We start from the raw sequence: 26,088 nt of genomic DNA on the forward strand, positions 1-26,088 counted from the left end.
AGTCTTAAAACATTCATTTCGCGATTTCCAACCAAACTGTACAATTAGTTTTTTTCGTCTATATTTAATACTCCATACATATGCCGCAAGATTCGATGTGATAGTTTGGGTTAAAAATTTTTTGGAACTAAACCAGGCCTTATTATAAGTGTTGTTTGGGATATAGGCCAAGTTGTCACTCGGAAAAGAATTTTAATAACCCCCTTTTGTCGCCATTTCCTGTCCTTCAATAGCACTATTTTTTATAAAGAAAATAGAAATAAAAATTTGCATAAAAATATGTTACACTATTTCAGTTAAAATATATGTCACAACATTTCAATTAAAATATATCAATTTACATAACGCTGAGTATGTATGTTATATTAGTGAAATGTGTAAGAGTGCACCTAATAGCTTTCCAAACATAGGACTGTCACAAATGTGCTAAGGCTGCGATTTCTACATAGAAATTCTCAGAACACTTCTGGTTCCAAGTCCCTCAAAATACTTGAGTTGCATATCCACAGATCCAATAGTTTTGGGGCCTTCAAATAAAATGTGAAATTAATATGTCGTTACCTATATATGATGAATACAGAAGCTAACAAAACAAAGACATACTGAATACATATAGCATTTTCAAAGCCTTGATATGAATCATACCGTACCAAATGTTACCCCTGATGGTCGAGTTAACAGGAATACTAAAAAGTTGGATAAAATGCAGGAAACAAAAATGGTTCACATATTTCTAGTGGTGAAAATGCATGGTTGGCGCCCAGTTATTGATCGAATTCAGATAACCCAAATGTATAAATATGTATTTTTTTCGATAATGGAATTAAACTTCCGGCTTCATCTCGTCACCTAGAGGAATCAGACCAAACTTATTACAGAGTTTAACACACAAAAAGTTGTAACATAGAATGTCATGAACAATAAAATGTAGTTAAGCAAATCACGCGGTACATAGCAAGGGATCATTCATATGCCTGCAAATTAAGCAATTGGTATTGTGTTCTCTGCCGACACGTCGCCTGGGAGCCTTCTAGCAATGCTAGGCAGAGCAGAGGCTGCAGAAGCAACAAGAGAAGAAATGGGCTCTCTGTGCTTAGCGACGCCAACGCCGCAGCAGAACATCTTAAACATTTCAAGTCTTTCTTCTGTCTCTGCGACTTCTTTCACTGCCTTGTCCACTTGGTGCCGAAAGAAAAACTCAATGCAGCGTCTGTTGCTCCGTAGCATCCAAATGATTAGCTCAACTGTTACCCGCCTTATACCTGGGTACTCTGTGTCTGGTGACTTGTACATATCAAGGATCCTGTTCAGCGCGTGCATGAGCAAATCCACTGTGAGGTTGGCATTCCGGAGCGCATCGCCGAACTCGCTTGCCTGAATGAATGTGCAGACCCGAACGCTGAGGCCAACAAAGCTCTCCAGTAGTGCACCCTGCTTGGTCCTCCATTCCTCCAAATTCTGTGTACAAATAATACATATAATTTTTTTCCAAGCCATGCAATTAGTTAAGGTGCAGCTATACATAAAATGAAACATAATATTTTTTTCTCGAATACGCAAAAGGTTTGCACATCTTTTGTATTAAGGTTGACAAAATAGTGAAAGCTACAACAACGCACCACGGACATGGCACACTAGGAGATATTGTTATACAATCAGTTCTACCCTCCGTAATAGAAGGAGATCATGTGCTATTACTCACTAATCTACTACCTAGTCTGCATCGGCAATCAGACACGCTTGCTTGCATGGCGCCTCCCCCGCTCGTCTTTTGGATCAGGGAAGAGCTCTCGCATTGCCTCAGCATGGGGTTGAGCTGGTCGATGAAGATACTATCATAGACGTTCTTGGCTACCGTGGTCGTCTGTCTATCGAGCATCCCCATCTGTTTCATCACCAGCACCTCTCCTCGCTTAGAAGCCGAGACGTGTGAAAGTGCCTAGGCGACGATCCTCTTGCTGTGGATCGGCAACTTTGGTTGCTTCGGTTGTTCCTCCACCACCGGCTAAGGGAGCAACAGCGATGGCGCCATACGCGGTGTCTTGTTGGTGAAGCGCTTGAGCCTCTTGGTGGCGGAGCTCCCACTTTCAACAAGACAGGGAGGGGTGGCCGCGTCGGCGCCTAGGGGATGGCCCTGGAGCCCCACGACGCCAAGGTGTCCCTCCTAGGGTGGCATGACGTGTGGCTTCCCCTGCACAGGCGACAACGGAGGCGAGTCCGTCGTCCACTTAATAGCCTTCGTCAGCTAATGCTTGTCCACCAATGATGCTTCATCTTCATGAGAAGCGACCATCTTAGCTGGCGGGCACCCCGGTCCAGTAGGCTGGTACACGACGAGCGAGGCGGTGAACTCCTCCAGCATTGGGTCGACCCACGTGGGAGGCCTCACGCTCGCCCACAGCTCCAACACCAGCATATCAGGCTCGGGGAAGCAATGTGCAGCAACAGAGGTAGCGGTGCTGTCGTCGTGGTTGATAGACACGCCCATGTTGCTGTCCTTTGCCAGCTCACTCTAGCGTCGCCAGCATCGTCATCGAACTCCGTCGGCGCGTCCCGCGACACCCTGCGCGGCCCCATCCGAGCTTGGTGGAGCGTCGTGTGGTGCATGCTTGGAGGCCAATGGACCGTGGAGCGCGTGCTAGGAGGCCGTGTTGCCACCACAATCGGGCCTGGGCCGCTTGTAGTCCCTAACGAGGTGGCGGAAGCCATGACAACGCAGGCAACGTCGAGGCAATCAACAAGTCGCTACTCGGTGCGAGTAGGAGAGGCAGTTAAAGCATATGCCATGAAGCTCTATGGGGATCTTTCGGGCATGTGGAAGCTGCTTTATGCCGCGGCAAGGCTTAGCTGAGGCGGCCGCTGGTCCTGTCCCCTGCCAGGGGAGGATCTCACGCCACCCATCGACGTTGGGGGCGTGGACCCATCCACAGTGGCTAAGGCGTTGGCGGATGGGGAGGGAGCCAGGGGCTCCTAGGGTTGGAGGGAGTCCATCGAGCCCAAGGAAGTTCGCTCTGAATCAGCGTGAGCAAATGATACATAATCTAAATAAATGTATTTGCAGAGAGGTGCAGTGTGATGAGAAGGCTAGATTTCATACAGCATCATGGGCATGAAGTTCTCCAGCAGCAGGTACCAGGGCATATAGTTTCTCCACCTCTAGCTTGATTGCTTTCAGCAGCTGTATGTGTGATGAGAAACTGTAAGAGTACTACTATATGTGTGATGTTCTTAAATATTTCAAACAGTATATACATTCCATAATAAGAAATCAATTCAAGGACAAAAGATTAAAACATATATAGAACTTAGTAGTGTATATATATATATATATATATTGTTAATGCTTTCGTGGAATTTGGTTGAAAGGAAACAAGCTAAGTAATCTGCAATAACAAATACTACACCCAAAAAACATAAACTAAGGTGCGTATATGAATTTACCAGAGGTAGTGCGTTGTCGACTGTCCTGTTATAATGAACATGTTCTGTTATAGAATTGACACGTAGAACCGCCAAGAGTTTTGCAGCCATAGTTCTGAGCTCTGTGGAGTCAGAAGAAAGCATATCAACAAGTTGCTGCATGTCTTCAATCTTCAGTTCTTCAAGGATCCTCAAGGCATTCCTTTGGCTGTCCACGGCAAGAACAAGTAATGCTTCAACAGCAGACTTAGCTAGCTTGACTCTGTTGGATGGGGATGGAGTTTCAACAACAAGGGATGGAACAAGCTTCCTAATGATCCGAGCTGAACCCCCAATCTCTTCCTTTCCTGTCTCATCCAAAGCTAAGCAGGCAAGAACTCCAATTGCTTCAGTGAGTAGCTCAGTATGGCTCCTTGGATGTTCCAGGATCTTTCTAATGTTCCTGAGAACATGGAGGTTCTCAGAGATTTTGCACCTAAGCACCTTACCGGCATCGCCGGTAGTTCGGACCAGCCTGTGCAGGACTTGAACTGCCTCCACGATGATCTCCTCTGTTACTGGAGACCACGAGATTGAGCTGCTGTTGTCATCACTAACAGCTGTAAGGTCCACAATGCTTGATATCACCTGGTCATCGGCATCCTTCACTACTTCCTTACAGTTGTCCGGATTGTCCATGATCTTTCTGAGGATTTTCACACCGAGCCATGTAAGCTCGACGCTGACATTGCTCGTTGTCGACGCTGCCGTTGTCTTCGCAGTAAGCAGTGAAGACACCATCTGCAGCACTGCTGGGAAGCTCTCCACTTGGAGGTCTGGAGAGAGCTCCAGCACCACGTTCGCCGCGTGCCCTCTGGTGTTCTCTTCCTCCGTGGTCTTGTTCTTCAGTCCAAGCATACTGACCACGCTTCCCACAGTGTCAATGGAAGCTCGGAGCCTCATCAGCGCCAGCCCACTGTACTTCTCCACGCTGAGGACGCGATCAAGAACCCGGACGCCGACGAGCCGGTCGGCCACCGAGGTGGACCTCGCCATCTCCATGGCGAAGCTGACCAGGTCCATGTCCATTGCTTCACGCACTCTTCCACCGGAACATTTCATGTAGGTGTCGAGCATGTAGCGCTTGATAATGAGCACCCCTGACTTGCCAAGCTGGTACGTCATGCCGAGCTTCAGGACCCGCCGGACGTCGATGGGGAGCATGGTGTCGGCGAGGAAGGAGGAGACGCCCTGCGCCAGCACCAGGCCGTAGAAGAGGTTCAGGGACCCCTTGATGCTCTTGTGGTCGCTGCTGCTCTGGTCCGCCGGGTCCACATAGTCCTGCCGGCTCAGACGCAGCACGGCCAGGACGACGGAGGTGATGACCGCGGCGAACTGCGCGAACGTTAACCCCGTCGTGAGGGTCTTGGCGAAGAAGAGGCGGCAGGTGCAGAAGCGCCGCCGCCCGGAGGTTAGGGACGACGACCATCCCAGCAGGCCTCCTCGTCTTGGTGGTGGGGGAGCAGCAGTTTGGTTCGGTCCTTGCCCCGGCCGGTTGGTTCGATGATGCCTTTGCCAGCTACCTTGCTCCTTGGCCTCAATTTCCTCGGTCTTTGCTGCCACAACTTCCGGTGCGTTGATGATGAACTGATCCTCTGGATCCACAGCACTGCTGAAGAGCCTGACATTTGCATTTGGAAAGAGTTTGGTATGTAACCATGTCAGTTTTGTATATGGGACTTTATTACATTACTAGATATATGTTTTTGTGTTGCATCGGGCTATGGTATTTTTTATCCCTCGGTAATCGAACGTGTGAGCTTTGACCTCCGAGGACATTGTATCGGACGCAGTCACATGGATCTGATCTTTGTATCGAAACCAGATAGGATGCGGATGCGTAAGGTCCAAGTGGAGAATGATTTCTATCGAATATGGACACATAGTAGGGATCAAGATTTGGTATCACCGGATATACGATAACTTAACCAACCCATCAGCTGACGTTCTGGCGAGACTGGGGCAATGGTTGGTAAGCGTCGCTTGACCCTCGCTCCGACGGTCAGGCGATCCTTGCTACCGGCGGCAGCCGCTTCGGAACCTGACAGCGATGACGACGAAGCGGATGACCGGCGGCGCGACAAGGGTCGCGAGGCTATGTCGCGTGAGATAGCGATGGCCGTGGACGCGACCCTGCGTCCAAAGTCCGTTCATGGCGTACAAGGCGGTGTTGATCCTTCTTCACCAGCGCAGGTGATTGCGTCAAGATTCTAGGCGCAGCCGAAGGACACCGACGATGAAGATCCAGTGCACGAGGTGAGCGTGCCTTCAACATCTGAATTCGTCAAGGATGCTCTCGAGGCAGGTTTCACGGTGGATCAGGTAGCAAGAGCAGAACGAGCCTTGGCATCAGGTAACATTCCTTCATCCAGTGATCGCAGGCTTTCAAGGTCAGTGATCTCGTCAATGGTTCACAGAAAACTGGTTGGCACGCCATGGCATGGGCCTTTGCCCTCCCCTCGGGTATCTCCACCAAGAACCTTGGGAGACTTTTTTGCCAAAGCGACTTACCAGTACCGGTCGACAAAAACGCCGGTGAGTTCAGGATCTGTGAGCGGCAGGTCGCCCTCAACGTCTCGTCAGGCAAGAACGCCGGCGAGGTCAGGGTCGTCAGGTGCTGATCCTGTTTCGAAAAAATTTGAAAATTCAAATCCGTGGAATCTTGATCCGATCTTTCCTCCCTTGAACCCTGCTGAGCTTCCGGTCGTAGTTACGTCCGCGTGCGTCACGGGGGAAAGGCACGAGCTGCGTGAGAGTCCTAATCTAATTTCCATTGGGCCTGGAAAATTTTTTCGGCCCACGACGGGCTTGTGTAGCCTGTTTGCGAGAACTGCAACTAGGAAACCACAGAAGCAGCCACCAAAGCATACCGCGAGGTGCATCCCTAAGCCGTATCCTGTGACACAGCCAACGAAAAAAATCTTTTGCCGACATTGTTCGGGAAGGAAAGCCTATGGCGGCTCAGGTGGGTTTCGGCAGACAGGGCGGAGGAAGGTTCAATCCGGGCTTTGATCCTGGTTTCAATCCAGGTTACGGAGGGAGAGGTGGAGGACGTGGTCGATTCCCGCCGCGTGGGAGAGGTCATGGCCATGGTGGTCACGGTGGCCATGGTGGTCACGGTGGCCATGGTACTCACGGTGGACATGCTTATGGAGGCTTCAATGGAGGGTATCAGGGAGCTGGGCGAGGAGGCGGCTGGCACTACAACAATGATGGTAGGGGCCGGGGCTACGCTGGCCGGAACCATCAGTCGATGCCGTCTGGTACCAATCATGGCATGCCGCCTCCCATGCCTCTTCCCAACCATCACTCACAGCCCCAAGCGAGCGGCCAGACCATTACCACCGGTCATGGTCAGGCGCATCCAAGGAGCCAAGCAACAGTACAAGGACAAGGCATGCATGGCCAGGCACCTGTGCATGGGCATGGCACGGCTACAGTGCAAGGCAATGGAACCAACCTGCAGGCGGCGCTAGGCACTGCCACCAATCCAACCATGGGGGCATCATCTTCGGCTATGACGGCACCGGCATCAGCTGATCTCAATCCGGCCACTGCCCCACCAAATTCCAACAATGCAATGATCAAGTGTGATGCACTAGAGTCATCCCAAAAAGGGAATCAAAAGAGCAAGGGTAAACCCTACTGTTATCGCTGCCATACTAAAGGGCATACAATTTCAGTTTGTACAACAGTTCTTAGCTGTGAGATTTGCTATGGGGATGATGTTAAAAAAGTTTGCCCAAATTTGAAGAATCTCCAATCTACTGCTTTACCATGTGGGTATGCTGTTCAAGGTCTAGGATTCTATTTTATACCTGTTGCAGAAAATCCAAAAGTAGTTTCAGATGATAAATCAGCTGTGGTACGTGTTCTGGAGGGTTCTCTTACTGTAGATCAATTGGCAGTAGAACTCGACAAACTACTACCTGGAAACAGTTGGGTGATTGAGGAGAAAGGCAATGATGCCTTTACCACTAATTTCCCTTCTGGTGAAGTGCTTAATCACATGGTGAACTGGGTCCGATGGACACCAAAACAGTGAAAGGAAAGATTAGTTTTGAGAAAGGGGCTGAAAATGATGTCTTCAAATATGAGATTGATAAGGTTTGGGTACAGTTTCGGGGATTACCAAAGGAACTGCGAGAGTTCCCTATCATTTGGACAATTGGCTCCATTCTAGGTGTCTCTAGAGCAGTTGATACTAAATTTACAAAGAAGTATGGCAGAGCTAGAATGGAAGTAGCCGTGCTAGATCCCCATCTCATCCCAGATCTTGTGGATGTAGTCATTGGGGACTTTGTCTATGAGCTACAATTTAGAGTGGAGAAGGATATGTCTGACGGTGACCCACAAGTCATTGACATGGACTCTACCATGGACGAGGACAAAGCACCAGAGGAAAAAGGGCCGGAGAACATGGATCATGATGGTAAAAAGATGGAAGACCCGCCAGCTGGTCAAACATCTGAAAAGCATCCTGATGCCTCAGTTGCACCAAGTGGACAGCATAAGAGTAAGGCTACCACTGTTGTTCTTACTGAGCAGGAAGATCTTGTAGCCGCTGGGACCCAGGAGGGTTTTATGAGTACTGCAGAGGTACCCCATCATGTTGATAAGGAAGGCGAAGGTTCCAACTCTGTCAGGAAAAGTGATGTAGTTAAGCCTGTGGTGCTACTTACCCAGACTGGGATGACTCCAGATGGATCTGCAATGTGGAAAGCTAGCATGTTGCAATCCAAGATTGACTCTGGCACTTTGAATAAGACTAAAGCACTGAGTGGTGGGGTAGTGTCACCAGTGAGAGCTAGTAAAAGAAACGCGTCTACTTCAGAGCGAGACTCGTTGGAGAAGGCAACAAAGTTAAAGGCGTGTAGGAACATGGATTCTTCTTCTATCAAAGGTAAAGAACAACCACTTTCTTTTGATGTTTTTTATGATTCTTCTTTACTAGCTTCTACTAGCACACTAGGTATATCACTTGGGGCTAATGAACATGAAGTTACATTCTCTTTGCGACATCTTAGAGACATAGAATCAACCAGAATGTCTGAGAGTAACTTGTTAAAAGTAGATAACAGTTCTTTGGTAGGGGATGCTTCAACTGTTTGTTCAGTAGATGAAGAACTAGACTTATATGCTTTAAATCACATCTGTGCCGAAATCTCTGAAGACTTAGGTGATGGCGGCTGTGACCCGCTGTGTCTATAGACCCCCATATCACATCTCAAGAAGTCTAGGTCAAAAAAAAATAATAATAAGAAAAAACTAAAAAAAGAATCGCAATGAAAGGAATTTTCTGGAATAGCAATGGTTTTGCTGACACAAAAAATATAAATTTCTTTCCGATTTAACAAAAGAGAAGAACCTAGACCTCATAGCTGTATCGGAAACCGACAGAGCCAATTTTCAGCAGCCCACTTTGAATAATATCTGCGCTGGCAGAGATTTTCTTTGGCATTGCATGGCTCCAAGGGGTCAGTCCGGTGGCATGATTCTAGGGGTAAATCTCTTAACCTTTGACATTGGACAAATAGAAGAGGGGGACTTTTTAATTAGGTTTAAGTTGAGACACAAGGAGGATGATTTTAAGTTCAATTTAATCTCAGTGTATGGCCCAGCTCAAGCGGATCTTAAATCACATTTCTTATCCGAATTAGTCCGAGTATGTTCAAAAGAAACATTACCTATTATTATAGGTGGTGATTTTAACATTATTCGTAGACCGGATGAGAAAAACAATGACAACTACAATGATAGACGGCCTTTTCTATTTAATGCTATAATAGATACTTTAAACCTTAGAGAATTAGAAATGACAGGCAGGAAGTTTACTTGGGCGAATAATTTACAAAATCAGACCTTCGAGAAATTAGATAGAATTCTTGTATGTGCGGATTTTGAGTCCAAATACCCTATTTCTAGTGTCCGAGCATTGAGCAGAGAGATTTCTGATCACACTCCACTGTTTTATAGCACAAATAGCCCATCTCTGGCTTACCAGCCACAGTTTAAGTTCGAATTGGGTTGGTTGCTCAGGGATGGATTTTGTGACATGGTGAGAGATGTGTGGTATAGTGTGCTCGTCGAGGGTAGCCCCCTAGAGAGGTGGCAAGCGAAAATCAGAAAGCTTCGCCAATACCTCAGAGGATGGGCAAAAAATATGAGTGGTGCCTACAAGAAAGAAAAGAAGACATTGTTAAACAAACTCGATGAGCTAGATAAAAAGGCAGAGAACTCTTTGCTTGATGAGTTAGAACTAAACTTAAAACACGTGTTAAATGAAAGGCTCACTGAAATACTTCGAGAAGAGGAACTCAAATGGTACCAAAGGGCAAAGGTTAAGCACCTACTAGAGGGTGATGCTAACACAAAATATTACCATTTGTTGGCTAATGGAAGACATCGGAAAACTCGTATTTTCCAGTTGGAGGATGGTCACACTGTAATAGATGGTGATGCTCAGTTGAAGCAGCATATTACCAATTATTACAAGAGTCTTTTTGGTCCTCCGGAGAATTCTTTTATTCAGTTAGATGAACACTATGTTCATGACATTCCACAAGTCTCTGAACTGGAAAATGAGCACTTGACAGATGTCTTCTCGGAATTAGAAGTAAGGACAACAGTGTTCCAAATGAAACATAATAAGGCACCAGGCCCAGATGGTTTTCCACCAGAATTTTATCAGGTCTTCTGGGACTTATTAAAAGATGATCTGATGGCTATGTTTATGGAATTCCATGAGGGAACCTTGCCTTTGAATAGTCTCAACTTTGGAACGATAATTTTGCTACCAAAAAAGAAAGATGCGAAAGTGATTCAACAATACAGACCAATATGTTTGTTGAATGTTTCTTTCAAAATCTTTACCAAAGTTGCAACTAATAGATTATCTACTGTTGCCCAGAAGATTATTAGACCAACACAAACAACATTCCTTCCAGGTAGAAACATTATGGAAGGCGCAGTAATAATTCACGAGACAATACATGAACTTCACTCGAAAAAACATGATGGGATAATGTTCAAGATAGACTTTGAAAAGGCATATGATAAAGTAAAATGGAGCTTTCTACAACAAACTTTAAGGATGAAAGGTTTCTCACAAAAATGGTGCTCTTGGGTGAAGCAGTTCACACAAGGAGGAAATGTAAATATTAAGGTGAACGATCAACTTGGTTCATACTTCCAAACGAAAAAAGGTTTAAGGCAAGGTGACCCAATGTCTCCAATACTATTTAATATAGTGGTAGATATGCTGGCTATACTGATTGCTAGAGCAAAGGAAGCAGGTCAGGTAGAAGGGGTCGTACCTCACCTTGTCCAAGATGGCTTGTCCATCCTCCAATATGCGGACGACACAGTAATATTTTATGAGCCATGATGTTGAAAGAGCTAGAAACATGAAACTAATTTTAAGTACTTTTGAGCAACTCTCAGGGCTTAAAATTAACTTTCACAAGAGTGAGATCTTTTGCTTTGGTAAGGCAAAGGATTATAAGGTGTTTTACTCGCAGCTGTTTGGATGTGGGGTGGGTAAGTTTCCTTTCCGTTACCTTGGTTTACCTATGCACACTAGGAAGTTGAGTAATAAAGATTGGCAGACAATCGAAAACAGAATTGAGAAGAAGCTTAGTGGTTGGAAAGGCAAGTTGCTTTCGGTAGGAGGTCGCTTGGTTTTAATAAATTCGGTGCTCTCTAGCTTACCGATGTTTATGATGTCATTTTTTGAACTCCCAAAAGGAGTTTTGGAAAAGATTGACTGTTTAAGATCGAGATTCTACTGGCAAAATGACCAACACAAGCGCAAATATAGGCTGGCTAAATGGGAAATTTTGTGCCAACCAAAAATCCAAGGTGGCTTAGGTATTCAAAATTTGGACTTACACAACAGATGTCTGTTAAGTAAATGGCTTTTCAAATTGCTAAATGAGGATGGCATGTGGTAAAAATTATTGAGGAATAAATACATAAAAGATAAGACTCTAGGGAGTTGTACTAAAAAGCCAACTGACTCTCATTTCTGGAAAGGCTTGATGAATGTTAAAGATACTTTCATGGGTTTGGGTTCATTCAGAGTGAAAGACGGATCACAAACTCGTTTTTGGATTGGTGCTTGGTTGGGTGACCAGCCACTAAAAGATAGATTTCCTGAGTTGTTCAATATTGTGAGAAGAAAACAAGATTCGGTGGCAACAGTACTTGCTTCAGTTCCACTTAACATTTCCTTTTGCCACAATTTAGTGAGTAGGAATTTAAGGGACTGGCTTAGAATTGTTGCTTCTATACAAGATGTGAACTTACTGGAGGAAAGAGACACATTTGTTTGGGCTTTACATTTATCAGGTACTTTCTCAGTTAAATCTATGTATGCCAAGTTAATTAACAATGGGGTCAGAGTGTCACAAGATTTATGGCAGATCAAGATTCCTACAAGAATAAAGATATTCTTGTGGTACCTAAAAAGAGGTGTAATCCTAACCAAAGATAATCTTGCAAGACGTAATTGGAATGGGGACAAAAGTTGTTGCTTTTGTCACTCAACAGAGACTATTCACCACCTTTTTTTCGAATGTGCTTATGCCAAATTTCTGTGGCGTGCTGTACACTTATTTTTTGGAATAGCACCTCCTCTCAACATAGACGATTTATTTATTACTTGGTCTAATATGGGTGGTGTTATTTCTTACTCATTGTTATTAACGGCAGCAGCGGCTTTATGTTGGACAATTTGGTTAACAAGAAATGAAGTGGTTTTTGACAAATATAGACCAAAAACTTTTTTGCAGGTGCTCTTCAGGGGAACCCATTGGCTACGGCAGTGGGCAAGACTGCAGCGGCGTGATGATCTACGGGACCAGCTGACCCTTGCTGGGCAACATTTGGAGACTTCAGCCCTGCATTTCTTTAGTTCCAATGGATGGTTATCTATTAGGTTTTTTGGTCTTTCTTAGTCAAGACTTCTCTTCATGTTTTGTTTCCTAAGGTCTGGATGTGAGCTTCTCAATCTTGTAAGTGGTGTGCTGTGAACTTTGTAATAATGGGCCTGATTCTACCTTGGTAGATGAAGCCGGATATAAACTATCCTTTATCTAAAAAAAAGACGATGACTTAATGATTTTTTAGATTTAGATTAGAAATTATAGCAGGATAAACACAACTACTGTAGTAGTATTTATTAAAACAAGAAAAATAAAAAGCCACGCCATTTTCCTTTGTGCCTCTACTATATAAAAAAAACCACCTCATATTATGTGATGTACTTCCTTTATTTGCTGATGAGCAATTGAGAGGGACAAACTGTTTGGACATCTGCCCAGTTGTACGGTCCAAGCGGCCCATGCCACTAGCTAATCAGAAAGTATATATCTTATCTTGCTATTACTAAGTAGAGGCTTTCTTACTAATTTTCATCATAGGTGTTAAAAAAATAAATTCTCAAAATATAATCAGAAACATCTCAGCTTTAATTTGGTAGAATCTATAATCATCATCTATAATAGCCACTGGTTTTATTCTGTTTCATAAAAAACTGCCCACCCCTATACCATATGAAAAATATATAAAGTAACCACTTAATTTTGAATTTAAATTACCCACCTCTGCCATTATCAATGATAATTCAAAATAACCTCTAAATTTATATATAAATTACCTACTTCTATCAAATATAATTCAAAGTAATCCCCTAATTTTATATCTTAATTAACTACCTCTGTTATTATGAAAGATAAAAAAAATAATCCTCTGTTTTGTATATAAATTGCCCACCTCTATCATTATCCAAGATAATTCAAAAATGATACCTAATTTGGCATTTAAATTACCCACATCTACCATTATTAATGATAACTCAAAACTATCCTAACTTTGTATATAAATTACCCATCACTATCATTATGAAAGATAATTTAAAACAATTCACCAATATTTTTTATAATTACCCACATTTACCCTTATGATAGATAATGTGAAGTAACCCTTACATTTGCATTCAAATTGACCAATATATGCCGGTATGAAAGAAAATATAAGATAACATTTATTATAAACGTAACACATTTTAATTCGTATCTAAATTATCCATCACACCCATCATAAAAAGAACATAAATATGTCTCGAACGTACATGTTAATAGTATTATAAGTTATCATGAAAAATTATCCAATATACATAAAGTATGGTATATAAATTTCTAAAATGTACAATTCTATAACTGTTATATGTTAAAAATAAGAATAATGGTATTTTCTATCCTGTAGGCCAAGTAAACATATATATGTTAGTATAAATATTTATTTTAATAGCAGCGTGGATGATGTGGACCGGGATGATGATGGTGTGTCCATAATGACGGCATAGAGGAGGACCACCTAGCCTCAATCCGGCCAAGGGCGACTGCCGGCCAGAGGGGAGCCGTTTGACCTCGATCCGGGTCAAGGGTGGCACTAGATCCGGCCTGTGTTTGGGGGCGTCGAGGAGCAGCGATGGTTGTGGCAGAAGCAGAAGCTGGATTCTTAGCAGGAGCTGCAATGGGGTCTTTAAAAAAATAAATTGATTTTCAAAGGCAGATGTCGGTCTTAGAAAACATTATTTCCACCGGCAAACATGAGGACCTCGCCTTTGATAACTATACATACGATTAACTCTGAGCATCTCTCAGGGGTGGAAAGCATTTATGGCCATCTATGAAAAGCCAAAATGTAGTCCTGTTTAGATTTCTAATACTTTCATGAGTAATGTCTGCACATTTCTATATGCTTTTCCATGTCCCAATATTAAATGTTTTCACATAGCTAATGGTCTTTCCACACGAATTTTGAACACTTAGTCATTTTCTAAAATTATTGTATGCTTGTGCACAGCACAGGTTTATATATGGACCAAGTTAACTTAATAAAAATATATAACTGTGATGATACAAGGTTAACTAATTTTGCATATCCCTAACCTCGTGGCTTCGAGGAAGGAGATGATTGTGACGAACCAAAAATCCTTCTGCTTTATCAGGGTGGAGAATCCACCAAGCAGAACGATGGTGGCCCAAGCGAGCGCCAGGGCCCCGAAACCGCTGATCGCCTTGTCGATGAACGCCCACCGCAGTATGATGCCATTCAGCCCTGCTTCTGGCAGCCGGCGTTCTTCAGGCACAACCACGGTTGTCATGCCGGCAGCTGACGCATGCTCCATTATGCCTTATTAGCTAGTTTACTGCTGGTTGTGGACTTGTGGTGAGGTTATTTCTCCCTGTCAAGGTCGATGGCACAACGTATTTATATTGGACAATGTTGTTTGGGACAGCATCTAAAGACGATTGCGTTTTTAATACAGATCCTAGGCCATCTCAGGGTGTGATGATGGCCACACAGTTGTGAATGTACGTCCCCACCGGTGGGTGTCTCATCTGTTTAAAGCTTCAAGTAGCGTTTCCCAATCAATTGTAACTTTTTATGTGTCTTATTGACAATATATAAGCCACTTTGTATTTTTTGTTAGTGCATACTAGTTCGAATGTTACCCCCATTTGTCCGAAAAACTAGCTGCCGTGACAACTAAGGCACTTATATTCTAGTATAACAGATCACCTCTTCTTCATAGGACAGCTGCTTCATGTGTCTTATTGACAATAAGCCACATAAAAAAGTTACCCTCAGCTTTGTGAGCTTGTATTTTGTTAGTGCATAGTCTGAAGGTTACCCCAATTGTCCGAAAAAAAGTAGCTGCCGTGACAACTAGGGCACTTCTATATTCTCTAACAGATCACCTCTTGTTGATGCTGACTTGTGTTTACGGAACTGGGATTATTCCTAGCTTCATAATTGTTGTACTATGCACATATTATCCATATACTTATTAATATTGCCTTCTTTCAACTGTTTTGTCTATTTCCTTTTCTTTTACTACCGACAATATCCTCATTAAAAGTCCTCTCATTATTGTCTCATATATAATTTGGACTAACCACCTATGCTCATTTGAGTCAGAATAATATACATCAAGCAACATTATGGAGTATGATTTCAAGACGTATTTATAAAAGATGGCACGATTGTTGAACAAATCTCCAAGCCTCAAATTGTCATATGCGACTTCGCAAGAGGCTATAACCTCTATTGGAACACATAAGCATGTTTACTAGTTTATATCGCATATTAAAGTACAATAACTTATTTGGTTTGTCTCCTCATCCGATCCATCGTTCCTCGCTCCCAATCCTCTTTTCTCGCTTTTACCAATCAGCCTTGAAAAACTTAAGACCCACGGCAAGAGTCCTAGACGCGGGGCCTAACGGAGGTACACTTGACCCTCCTCCAACATGGCGCTAATTATATTTTCAAGCTATAAAATCTTCACTAACACCATAACACCCATGTTGTGGCCTGGCCAGCCGAGCCCTAGCTCATGTGTGTTGTAACTCAGCATGGCTTGGCGCTGACATGTGGTACACCTTGTATCTTTGTCAATACAGCAGGTGTACACAATAGCCACCCATTTAAACTAAATCAATTTTCTACACAAAACTAATCGTTTATTTCACCAAACATTTTTATGGGCATTATAATTTTCTTATTCTACTGAAATAAGGTTCTAACTGAATTTTTATCTGAAGTTACATAATTGATTAGACTGTAGTTTAGTTACTACATACAAAACTGTTGTTCTTCACCCATATCCTTTATTAGTAATAGCAGCAGGAGCTTAAAGGGACATCAAGGCCTCATCTTTTTTAGTAATTTCCATGACAATATATCAAGAAAACAATGTCAATATAGGACATGAATTAAGGGAGCATTCTTGCGCGATAAGCTACCAATTCTAAATGCGAGACATATACCCTATGAAGGAAGGAATTTTCTGTCACTTTGGTTCGAAGCTGGCCTGGAGTGAGTTGAAAGGACAAAATGTAAGATTCATGTGACAGCCTTACGTGAGAAGTGGAACCAATGGTGTACCGCAGGTTTTCCCTTTTGCAAAAAAAGCATGATACAGGACCGTACTATTAATACAAGCTAAGGGATTGGAATCAAGAATATATTATATTGCCGAAACGAGAAGCAACTTGTATTTCAATCCGTGAACCCTATGAACATGAAAGTTATAGTCTAAGGCGGTTCTTTGATATGAATCACTTCATTCATGATATTTGTCTACAGCACACCATTGGCGTATACAAAAGATGCTACTAATTTCAAGAAAAAAAATATTATCAAATGATCATCACACGCTAAACAAGTGTAACAACGCAACCATTTCTCTCTAATGAGAGCATATATATATAGGGTTAGAGAGTGAAAATTATACAACACGATGGGGCGATAAAATCCGGAAATTCACAAAGTCATTAGAGACGTCTCTTTATTGATAGGCATGCGAAGTGAACGCTAGACCACTTGGTTTAGCTGTGCGCTTTGCACTCTGCCGGCCAGAGTACGAACCTCCTTGGAGAGGATTTGTTGGCTCGAGGAGGCGCAGCTTATATCTGCGTGTTGAAAAAAATCTCCTCTTCTACCACACGTCAAAGCATAGGTCTAAGGCCAGCCCAGTCTTCCAGGAGCTGCGGTGCCATTGTGTATGGGTGGGACAGAGGTTCATGGATTTTTTCGACCTGCGTGAGAATGTCTTCTTCTTAAGCACAATGCCCGGGGCTGTCTTACCCTCGCAGGTCAAGTTTTTTTATTGATAGGCATTTTGCCACCGCTTAAAGAAATAGCACTATTTTTGAAATAAAATCCAAGAAAATGCGAATACCTGAGTCAAGTCAATGACTTAAACCGAAAATTAAATATAATGTGTCTTCTCGTAGTGTTATGTATATACAGTGAACAACCCATGCAACCAACCAAGCCGAATTCAGTGTTTGGATAGATTGGCCCAAATCTCTCATCTTTTGCGCACCACCCTCACAACCAATTCTGTTAACTGTTTGGGACGCGCCACGGTAAAATAGAATCTTTTTGAGTGGTTGGCAAGACCAATAGGTTAAAATAGCAAAAGAGGTGGGAATTGAGCATAAAATTGGGATTAGATCATATACCAAGTTGTATCCCAAATACTTTGATAATATACACGTGTACCCCAAGGATTTTAAAGTGCCTGAATTCATTAACTTCTTTGTGGAGGTGTCGGTGTTTCAAGTTGCCACCAACAAGTAAATTTCTAATATTGCACGTCTGGCTCGGATGGTGTGCTAAGAGGACACGAGGTTTATACCGGTTCAGGCAGAATATCCCTACGTCCAGTTCGTTGCTGCCGCTCATTGTTACTAGCACTGAAAGTTCGTAGTAGGGTTACAAACGGTCGAGAGAGGGACGGGTCCCAAGTTTCTGATGGATTGGGTGAATGGGTGCCGAGAGCTTGGTCCTTGCTCGGTTCTATGTTCGGGGTTCGATGAGTTGATCGGATTCGAGTCTCCTATGGTCTGTTGCGATGAGTTTCGATCGTTGGTTCGATGCCCCTAATAGGACACCCTGCTTTCCCTTTTATAGGCCAAGGAAAAGCAGGGGTTATAGCTTAGGGAAAAGGGGATAATGAGAAGGAGAAGAGGTCCTCCAGGATCGCCAGGTCCTTTTCCTTCACGTGGATCCCATCGACCTTGTAGATGTCAATAGGGACAGCTCCACGTCGTGGCCCTATCCATCAATGGCGCCATGCGCAGGTGTCATCTCCCAGTCATGGCGTTCCACTCCGTCCTGACAGACGTCAGTGGTGAACTGACGCACCTGTTAGTGCCCGTAGGAGGGTTAGGCAGAACAGTACCGGTACGCCCGATGCTATTCCTGATGTCAATCCCCAGGTATGGCCCGTCAAGGCCACGGGTTATATCGGGGTCTGCTGGTCACCTCCCTGGTGTTAAAGCTTTGACTCAGGCCCATATGCTTGGACCTAGAGTGGTTGGCGATGGTATAGGACTCTGTCAGGCGAGGCGGAGCCCATGGCCTTAGGGTCAGGTGAGGCAGAGTCCTTTCCCAGAGGCTAGGTGAGGTGAAGCATAGACCCGAGGGTCAGGCAAGGCGGAGCGCAGACCCAAGGGCTAGGCAAGGCGGAGCCCATATCCTTGGGGTCGGATGAGGCGGAGTCCTCCCCTAGAGGCCAGGCGAGGTGGAGCATAGACCCGAGGGTCGGGCGAAGGAGCCCATGACCTCGGTGTCGGGTGAGGCGGAGCCCGCCCTCAGAGGTCGGGTGAGGCGCAGCCAGTCCTTAGAGGTCGGGTGAGGTGGAGCCAGCCCTCAGAGGTCGGGCAAGGTGAATCCTATGGCCTTGGTGTCGAGTGAGGCAGGAGCCCGCCCTCAGAGGCTGGGCGAGGCGGAGCTAGCCCTCAGATTTTGGGTCGAGTCGGAGCCCACCCTTAGAGGTCGGGCTAGGCGGAGCTTGTGCACCTAGGGGTCGGTTGGAGCTGTAGTCACGCTCTTGACTGCTCAGATGAATCAATGTTGATGATTATTAACTCCTTCTCTTTAGGTACCCTTGTATTGGTCCCTGACAGTAGCCCCCGAGCCTACGGAGGAGTAGAATACTCCTTCGGAGGTTTTTCCCAACGGGAGGACTCCAAAGGCCTCGACCTTCTTTTGTCGCCCATAGTGTGACCTAGGGACGATGATTCCATTTCCTCGAGCCCGCTCCCATAGTAGGGGCCTGGTCGAGGATCGGTTCATCTTTGTGATTGTCTTCCCTCAAGCGTTTTTTCGATAAAAATGGAGGGGCCAAGCCGTGCCATAATTTTCCTCTAAGGATGAATCATGGCATCCAGTGAGCTATTTAATGGGCTAGTCTAAGTGGGGCCCCCGACATCCCATTCATGGGGATCCAACTAGGGTCAGCTTGGTGACTGGCCCCTAGATTCTCAGCGGTCAATCCATATAGCTCTTGGGTCCATTCGATCGGTCTCGAGGGCTAAGCACCTTTCTTCAAAGAAAAACCATGGATCGTAACAAGACAAGACTCGATCGTGGGCTGGGATGCCCGCGGCGCTTGTGCGCCTAGATACTGGCCTCTAGCGGGGCCCATCCCTTTCCACCTCTCACCCTAAAGGTGCCTAGAGCAATTGTCTAACCCGTCGATGGGCCGACCTATGAACTCCTGGGCCCATATGGGCCATAGAGACGGTTTTAGATCTGTATTCATCTTACTCATGATGAGTCATGGCCCATCCGAAGAGGCGAAATGTCTGGCGAGTTTTTTGAGGGAATGGACAGAGATTGCATGCGCACGTCCCACGGCGGGACATTGTGGCAGATCATGGCAGGCGTAGAGATCTAGGCGTACGGTTGGTTTCCTCGAATCCGTCGCCCCTATAAAACGAAAGGGTTCACCCCTAGGGTTCCATACCTTGCATCATTGCCTCCGCAGCCACGACTGCTGCCACCAATCACATAGGGTTCCCTCATCTCCTTATTCATGCCACCGTCGAGCCCGTATCCAACTGCCCCCACCACCAATGGATCCATGGTGCTATTCTGACATCACCTTCCAGCGTATGGAGGGCCTCGTCTATGAGGAGGATCTGCCATCGCCACCCGATGGCTACATAGTGTTGTTTGCCCACTTCCATGGGTGTGGTTTCATGACCCCTACCCATAGATTTCTCCAGGGGCTGCTGCACTACTACAAGATCGAGCTGCAGCATCTCAACTCCAATGGGATCTAGCACATGGTGGCATTCATCGCCCTATGCGAGGGATTCCTAGGGATTAGCCCCCACTTCGATCTGTGGAGGTACTTCTTCGCCATCTCCCTCTAGAAGATGGAGAAGAGCGGCAGGCAGGAGCTGCACGTGCCGATGGGGTGCGCCGGCATCCAACTCCAGAACAACAAGGGGTGGCATTTGTAGTGGTTCTACCTTAAGAACGACGCCACCGCCCCTCTACCGGAGTTTACTGGATGCCTAATCAAAGAGGCCCTGGAGTCATGGTGGAAGTGGGGCATTCCGGAGAAGGACAAGAAGAAGATCTAGGAGCACATCGCTGCCATCCACATCCTAAAGGAGAGCGGCCTGAAGGGGTCAGGCATCATCAGAGCCTACCACGCAAGGAGGGTGGCGCCATTGATGATGTGCGCGCTCCCGCTGTACGCGATGGCGCCCGAGGCATCATTCGACGGAACGACGCTTGCCGAGGGAGCGCTCCCCCACTCCAAGGTCGCGCAACGCATTAAGGAGGTGATGGAGGCATCGCGGGACAACACGGGTGCCCCCCTCGACTTTGTCTACCCAGTGCCAGGACATCCTCCGATGCGGCCGAAACCAGGCCATGTCATCTTTGTAAGTTTCCCCTACTCATACCTCCTCTTCAATTGATTTCCTGACCTCTTGATACTAATTTTGAGAGAGATGGGACCAGCCGAGGGACCTTATCTTCATAGATCACCCAACGCCATTACTGAGGGAATCATCCATGAAGGTGGCGAATCACATCGAGGGTGAGCGGCTGAGGAAGGCGAAGGAGAACAAGAGGAAGAAGAGGCAGCGGAAGCTATAGGTGCGGGAATAGGGGGAGGACACCAACAGCGATGACGATGATGATGATGGCAGCAACAAGGTAGCTAACGATGTTGAGTGGGACATCCTTGAGAACAAGGATGCGCTGACAGGTATCGGTTCATGGAGGTGAAGGTACGTTCAGGGAGCTGGCGGAGGTGGGACATACCGTCGGCCTCCCTCAGGAGTCAACGGGGGCGGGTGGCTTTGCTGCCATGCCTAAGATGCTGGTGGAGGTGGGCAGCTCTGCCGTCCAGCCCCAAGATCCAAGGGGAGTGAGCCCCTCTGCATAGGAGCAGGGTGCGGGCTCAAAATGGCCTTGCCCCGATGAGGCAGAGCAGAGGTCAGGGGGTTCGCCCGCTAAACGTATCTACCGCCCGATGGCACCGAGGTGAGTCATCAGCTCCTCTGTTTTCCCCTGTTTTGGTTGGATTTCATCGTGACTTATGCTTTTCATCTCTTACATCATCGGGAGGCAGCGTAATCCTTTGGCGCTAGCGCCAAAGTAGAGCATCGCCCTTCATGCGAGGCGGCAACCATCGGCTAGCGTCGTGCCCGTTTTGGGCGGTAGCGGCACCAGTGTGACTGCGTCGCTGGCCAATCGAGCGCTACCCATGGTGGCACCCGTGCCCTTGGCAGGACAGGCAGAAGCGGGGGCTCAAGGGACACCTTTGGGGGTTGTAATGGAGATGGGGATCCTGATCTTCCATCAGGTGATGGTAACTATAGTTGTGGCAGAGAATGACACACCGATCCGGCTTCAGATCGAAAGATCGAACCCTGCAATCTTAGCACCACAGCTCCTCTGGTTATCAACCAAGTCATGGACCAGGTTGACCTCGCCAAGAAGGCTAATCCCTGCCTGCGCAACGAAGAACACAAGTAAGAACAAGAAAGAACACAACCAAATTGCAGATGAATGATTAAACTCACGAAGTTGGGGTCTCACAAACCGATGAATGGCGAAACTGTTCTTGACAGATTAATCTAAGCAAAACTCAAACCCTAATGGAGGGGCGGCAGCTGTTTATGAAGACTCTAGGGTTGTGCAAGACCCCTGGACGTGCCCTTAATGGGCCCAAACTCGATACATGGTCCAACGGACCAAAAGACGGTGTCGCAACACCCTGGCAGATTCTGGATGCTGATTTGTTTTGATGATTTCCGTTGATTCCGAACATATTTTGACGTGAAACCACTTGGATTGGCTTTCTTATCAAATTATCTTTCCATCCATATGTGGATCATCGAAAACGGAGTCCGGATGCATCCTGGGCAACCAGTTTAAGGTAGACTAGTCCTGGAGGCCAAGACAGACTCGAATTCTTGTTGGACTGGGCCTCCAGCTTGTGTTGGGCGTCCTTGCTGGTCATCATCACCTCCACCACTTCCTCTAAGTCCTTCATGACCCTCTCCAATGTTTCTAAGCAAGATAACATCATTAGGTAGTAGTCTATTCTCAAAAGTATAAAAAGTATCGCTTAAGAACGAGCTCACCTCTAAATTGAGTTGTCGCTTTCGAGCCCGGATTATTGGACCTTGCATGACGGTTGGAGGATCAGCGGGTACCTCTGAAAAAATGATGTCCTCATTATCCTCCCCCTCTTGAATTTGAGTCGTCCTCGACTCAAGCTCATCTTCTTCTCCCAAATAAGGTTTCAAATCTGCAATGTTAAATATGGGACTAACCCCGAACTCAGGTGGCAACTCAAGTTTGTATGCATTATCATTTATTTTCTTAATAATCTTATAAGGACCGGCTGCTCTTGGCATTAATTTAGACTTACGTAGCTCAGGAAATCTATCTTTTCTCAAATATAACCAAACCAAATCACCCGGTTCAAGTTTAATCTCTTTTCTACCTTTACTACCAGCAATTCTATACTTTTCATTCATTCTTTCAATATTCACTTTAGTTGTTTCATGCAACTTACGAATAAAATCAGCATGCTCTCTAGCATCACTATGTATTCTCTCAGTGGTAGGTAAAGGCAAAAGATCAATAGGAGCACGGGGGTTAAAACCATACACTACCTGAAAAGGACTTACCTTGGTGGTTGAATGTTCCGCCCTATTATATGCAAACTCCACATGCGGCAAACACTCTTCCCACATCTTCAAACTGCGCTTCAAAATTGCTCTCAACATGGTAGACAATGTTCTATTCACAACCCCAGTTTGCCCATCAGTTTGGGGATGACATGTTGTAGAAAACAGCAGCTTGGTCCCCAAATTATTCCACAACGTGCGCCAAAAATGACTCAAGAATTTTGCATCGCGATCTGAAACAATAGTAGAAGGCATACCATGCAAGCGAACGATTTCTTGAAAGAAAAGGTCAGCAATATGAACAGCATCATCACTCTTATGACAAGGAATAAAATGTGCCATCTTAGAAAAAAGATCAACCACCACAAAAATACTATCCCTCCCCCTCTTAGTCTTTAGCAAACCCAATACAAAGTCTATAGAGATATCAGCCCAAGGAGTAGAAGGAACAGAAAGAGGCATATACAAACCATGTGGGTTCAACCGCGACTTAGCTTTTTGACATGTGGTGCACCGAGCCACGTACCGCTCTATATCTCGCCTCATCCTTGGCCAAAAAAAGTGTGTGGACAGCACCTCTCTGCCTTCTTGGCACAAAAATGTCCCATCAATCCGCCTCCATGTGCCTCCTACAACAACAAAAGACGAATGGAACCAACTGGAATGCATAGGCGGTTAGCTCTAAACAAAAACCCATCATTGATCATAAACTTATTCCATGTACGTCCCTCTCTACAATTAAGCAACACATCCTTAAAATCAGGATCAAGCGCATATTGTTCTTTTATTAATTGAAGACCAAAAATCCGACAATCAAGTTGGGACAGCAATGTATATCTTCAAGACAAAGCATCAGCAATCACATTATCCTTCCCTTTCTTATGTTTGATAATATAAGGAAAAGATTCAATAAATTCAACCCATTTAGCATGCCTACGATTCAGATTATTTTGAGAGTCAAGATACTTAAGCGATTCATGATCAGAATGAATAACAAATTCTTTAGGCCATAAATAATGACGCCACGTCTCTAAAGAACGAACAAGTGCATACATTTCTTTATCATACGTGGAATAATTAAGAATAGGACCATGCAATTTTTCACTAAAGTAAGCAACAGGTTTACCATCTTGCATCAAAACACCACCAATGCCAACTCCACTAGCATCGCATTCTAGCTCGAAAGTCTTACCAAAATTTGGAAGTTGTAGCAATGGTGCGTGTGTAAGCTTGTCCTTCAAAGTGTCAAATGACTCCTCTTGTGCCTCTCCCCAATGAAACACCACTCTTTTCTTCGTCAACTCATGCAATGGGGCAGCAGTGGTGCTGAAATCTTTGACGAAACGGCGGTAGAATCCTACAAGACCAAGAAAACTCCTCACCTGTGTGACGGTTTGGGGAACCTACCAGCTCTTTATGGCTTCAATTTTCATCTCGTCCACCTCAATTCCCTGTGGAGTTACAACATAGCCAAGAAAAGAAACTCGATCCGTGCAAAAGATGCACTTCTCAAGGTTACCAAATAAACGTGCATCACGTAAAGCATTAAAAACAGCACGTAAGTGATCCATATGTTCATCAAAAGACTTGTTGTAAATCAATATATCATCAAAGTAAACTATCACAAAATGACCAATAAAAACTCTTAAAACCTCATTCATTAAGCGCATGAAAGTGCTAGGTGCATTTGTCAAACCAAAAGGCATAACTAACCACTCATACAATCCGAATTTGGTTTTAAATGCAGTTTTCCATTCATCTCCAAGTTTCATTCTAATCTGGTGGTAGCCACTTCGCAAGTCAATCTTAGTGAAAATTATAGAACCACACAACTCATCAAGCATGTCGTCTAGCCTAGGAATAGGATGACGATATCGAATAGTAATATTATTGATGGCTCTACAATCAACACACATACGCCAAGTTCCATCATTCTTAGGAACCAAAAGTACAGGTTGCCACAAGGACTAAGGCTTTCACGTATATACCCGTAGTCCAAAAGGTCTTGGACTTATCGCTGAATTTCCTTAGTGTCCTCAGGATTGGTTCGATAAGCAGCACGGTTGGGCAAGGTTGCTCCCGGAATCAAATCAATTTGATGCTCTATCCCTCTCATAGGTGGCAGCCCTAGGGGTATCTCAGCTGGAAAAATGTCCTCATACTCCTGCAAAAGGTTAGTGATAGCAGGAGGTACCGAGCTAACAATATCATCAAGCGAAAACATAGCTCGTTTGCATACCAAAGCATAGCAAATATCATCATCAGAAATTTCAGCAAAGTCACATTTTGTTGCTAGCATAACACCACCCTTCAATTTAATCCCCTCGGCCTTAGAAATAGATGTAGACTTATCCTTTTTAGGTGGGTAAATAGAATTAGCAACTTGCTGATTTTTAGATTGGACATCATTCAAACTAACAGCGCGTTCTCTATCAACTTGTACAATTTGAGCAGGGGTCAAAGGTACCAAAGTAATTTTCTTTCCTTTATGCACAAAAGTATATTTATTACTTCTACCATGGTGTGTAGCATCATTATCATGTTCCCAAGGACGATCCAATAAAAGTGAACAAGCTTGCATAGGTACCACATCACAATCAACAGAATCAGCATAAGAACCAATGGAAAAAGAAACTCTGTAAGTTTGTGTTACCTTTGCTTTACCTGAGTCATTTAGCCACTGAATATGGTATGGACGTGGGTGTGGCCGTGTGGTCAAGCCAAGCTTCTTGACCAAATCAGAACTCACCAAATTGTTGCAGCTACCTCCACCAATAATGACACGTGCTCGACGGTCGCTGATGACGAAGAAAATCTAGAACAAGTTATGGTGTTGTAGCTTCTCAGGTTGCTGGACTTGTGAGCTGAGCACCTGCTATATAATGATGCTCCTATAGGATGTAGTGGCCTCGTCACCAAGGACTTCGTCGTCGTCCTCATCTACATCTTGGTCTTCTTCATCCTCAATGTCAGAGGTGCTGATGTAACCATCTTCTGTAGCAATATATGCCCGCTGACTTGGGCAGTCCTTCTGTACATGACCAATGCCATGGCAGCGGTGGCACTGAATACCCGAAGTGCGTCCCATCGATGCAACGGATGA

The 26,088-nt window shown here is 45.1% G+C and overlaps 1 protein-coding gene across 1 annotated transcript; it reads right to left on the reverse strand.

Moving 5' to 3' along the window:
- Positions 1–981: 981 nt before the first annotated feature.
- On the reverse strand, positions 982–4,794 carry LOC136491569 (uncharacterized). Its single transcript, XM_066487876.1, has 3 exons — positions 3,442–4,794; positions 3,098–3,178; positions 982–1,458 (listed from the first exon to the last, which is right to left on the reverse strand). Exons 1-3 carry the CDS (start codon positions 4,621–4,623, stop codon positions 982–984), a joined length of 1,740 nt encoding a protein of 579 aa, XP_066343973.1. The 5' UTR covers positions 4,624–4,794.
- Positions 4,795–26,088: the final 21,294 nt, after the last annotated feature.

This window comes from Miscanthus floridulus, chromosome 11 (assembly GCF_019320115.1).
Source record: "Miscanthus floridulus cultivar M001 chromosome 11, ASM1932011v1, whole genome shotgun sequence".
In the NCBI taxonomy this organism is placed as follows: domain Eukaryota; kingdom Viridiplantae; phylum Streptophyta; class Magnoliopsida; order Poales; family Poaceae; genus Miscanthus; species Miscanthus floridulus.

Coding starts and splice junctions, on each gene's coding strand:
- LOC136491569 (XM_066487876.1), bottom strand. CDS start 4,623: ATGCTCCCCATCGACGTCCGGCGGGTCCTGAAGCTCGGCATGACGTAC. Junction 3,179..3,441: donor TCGACAACGCACTACCTCTG/GTAAATTCATAT, acceptor TCACACATACAG/CTGCTGAAAGCAATCAAGCT. Junction 1,459..3,097: donor AACTTCATGCCCATGATGCT/GTATGAAATCTA, acceptor ATTTGTACACAG/AATTTGGAGGAATGGAGGAC.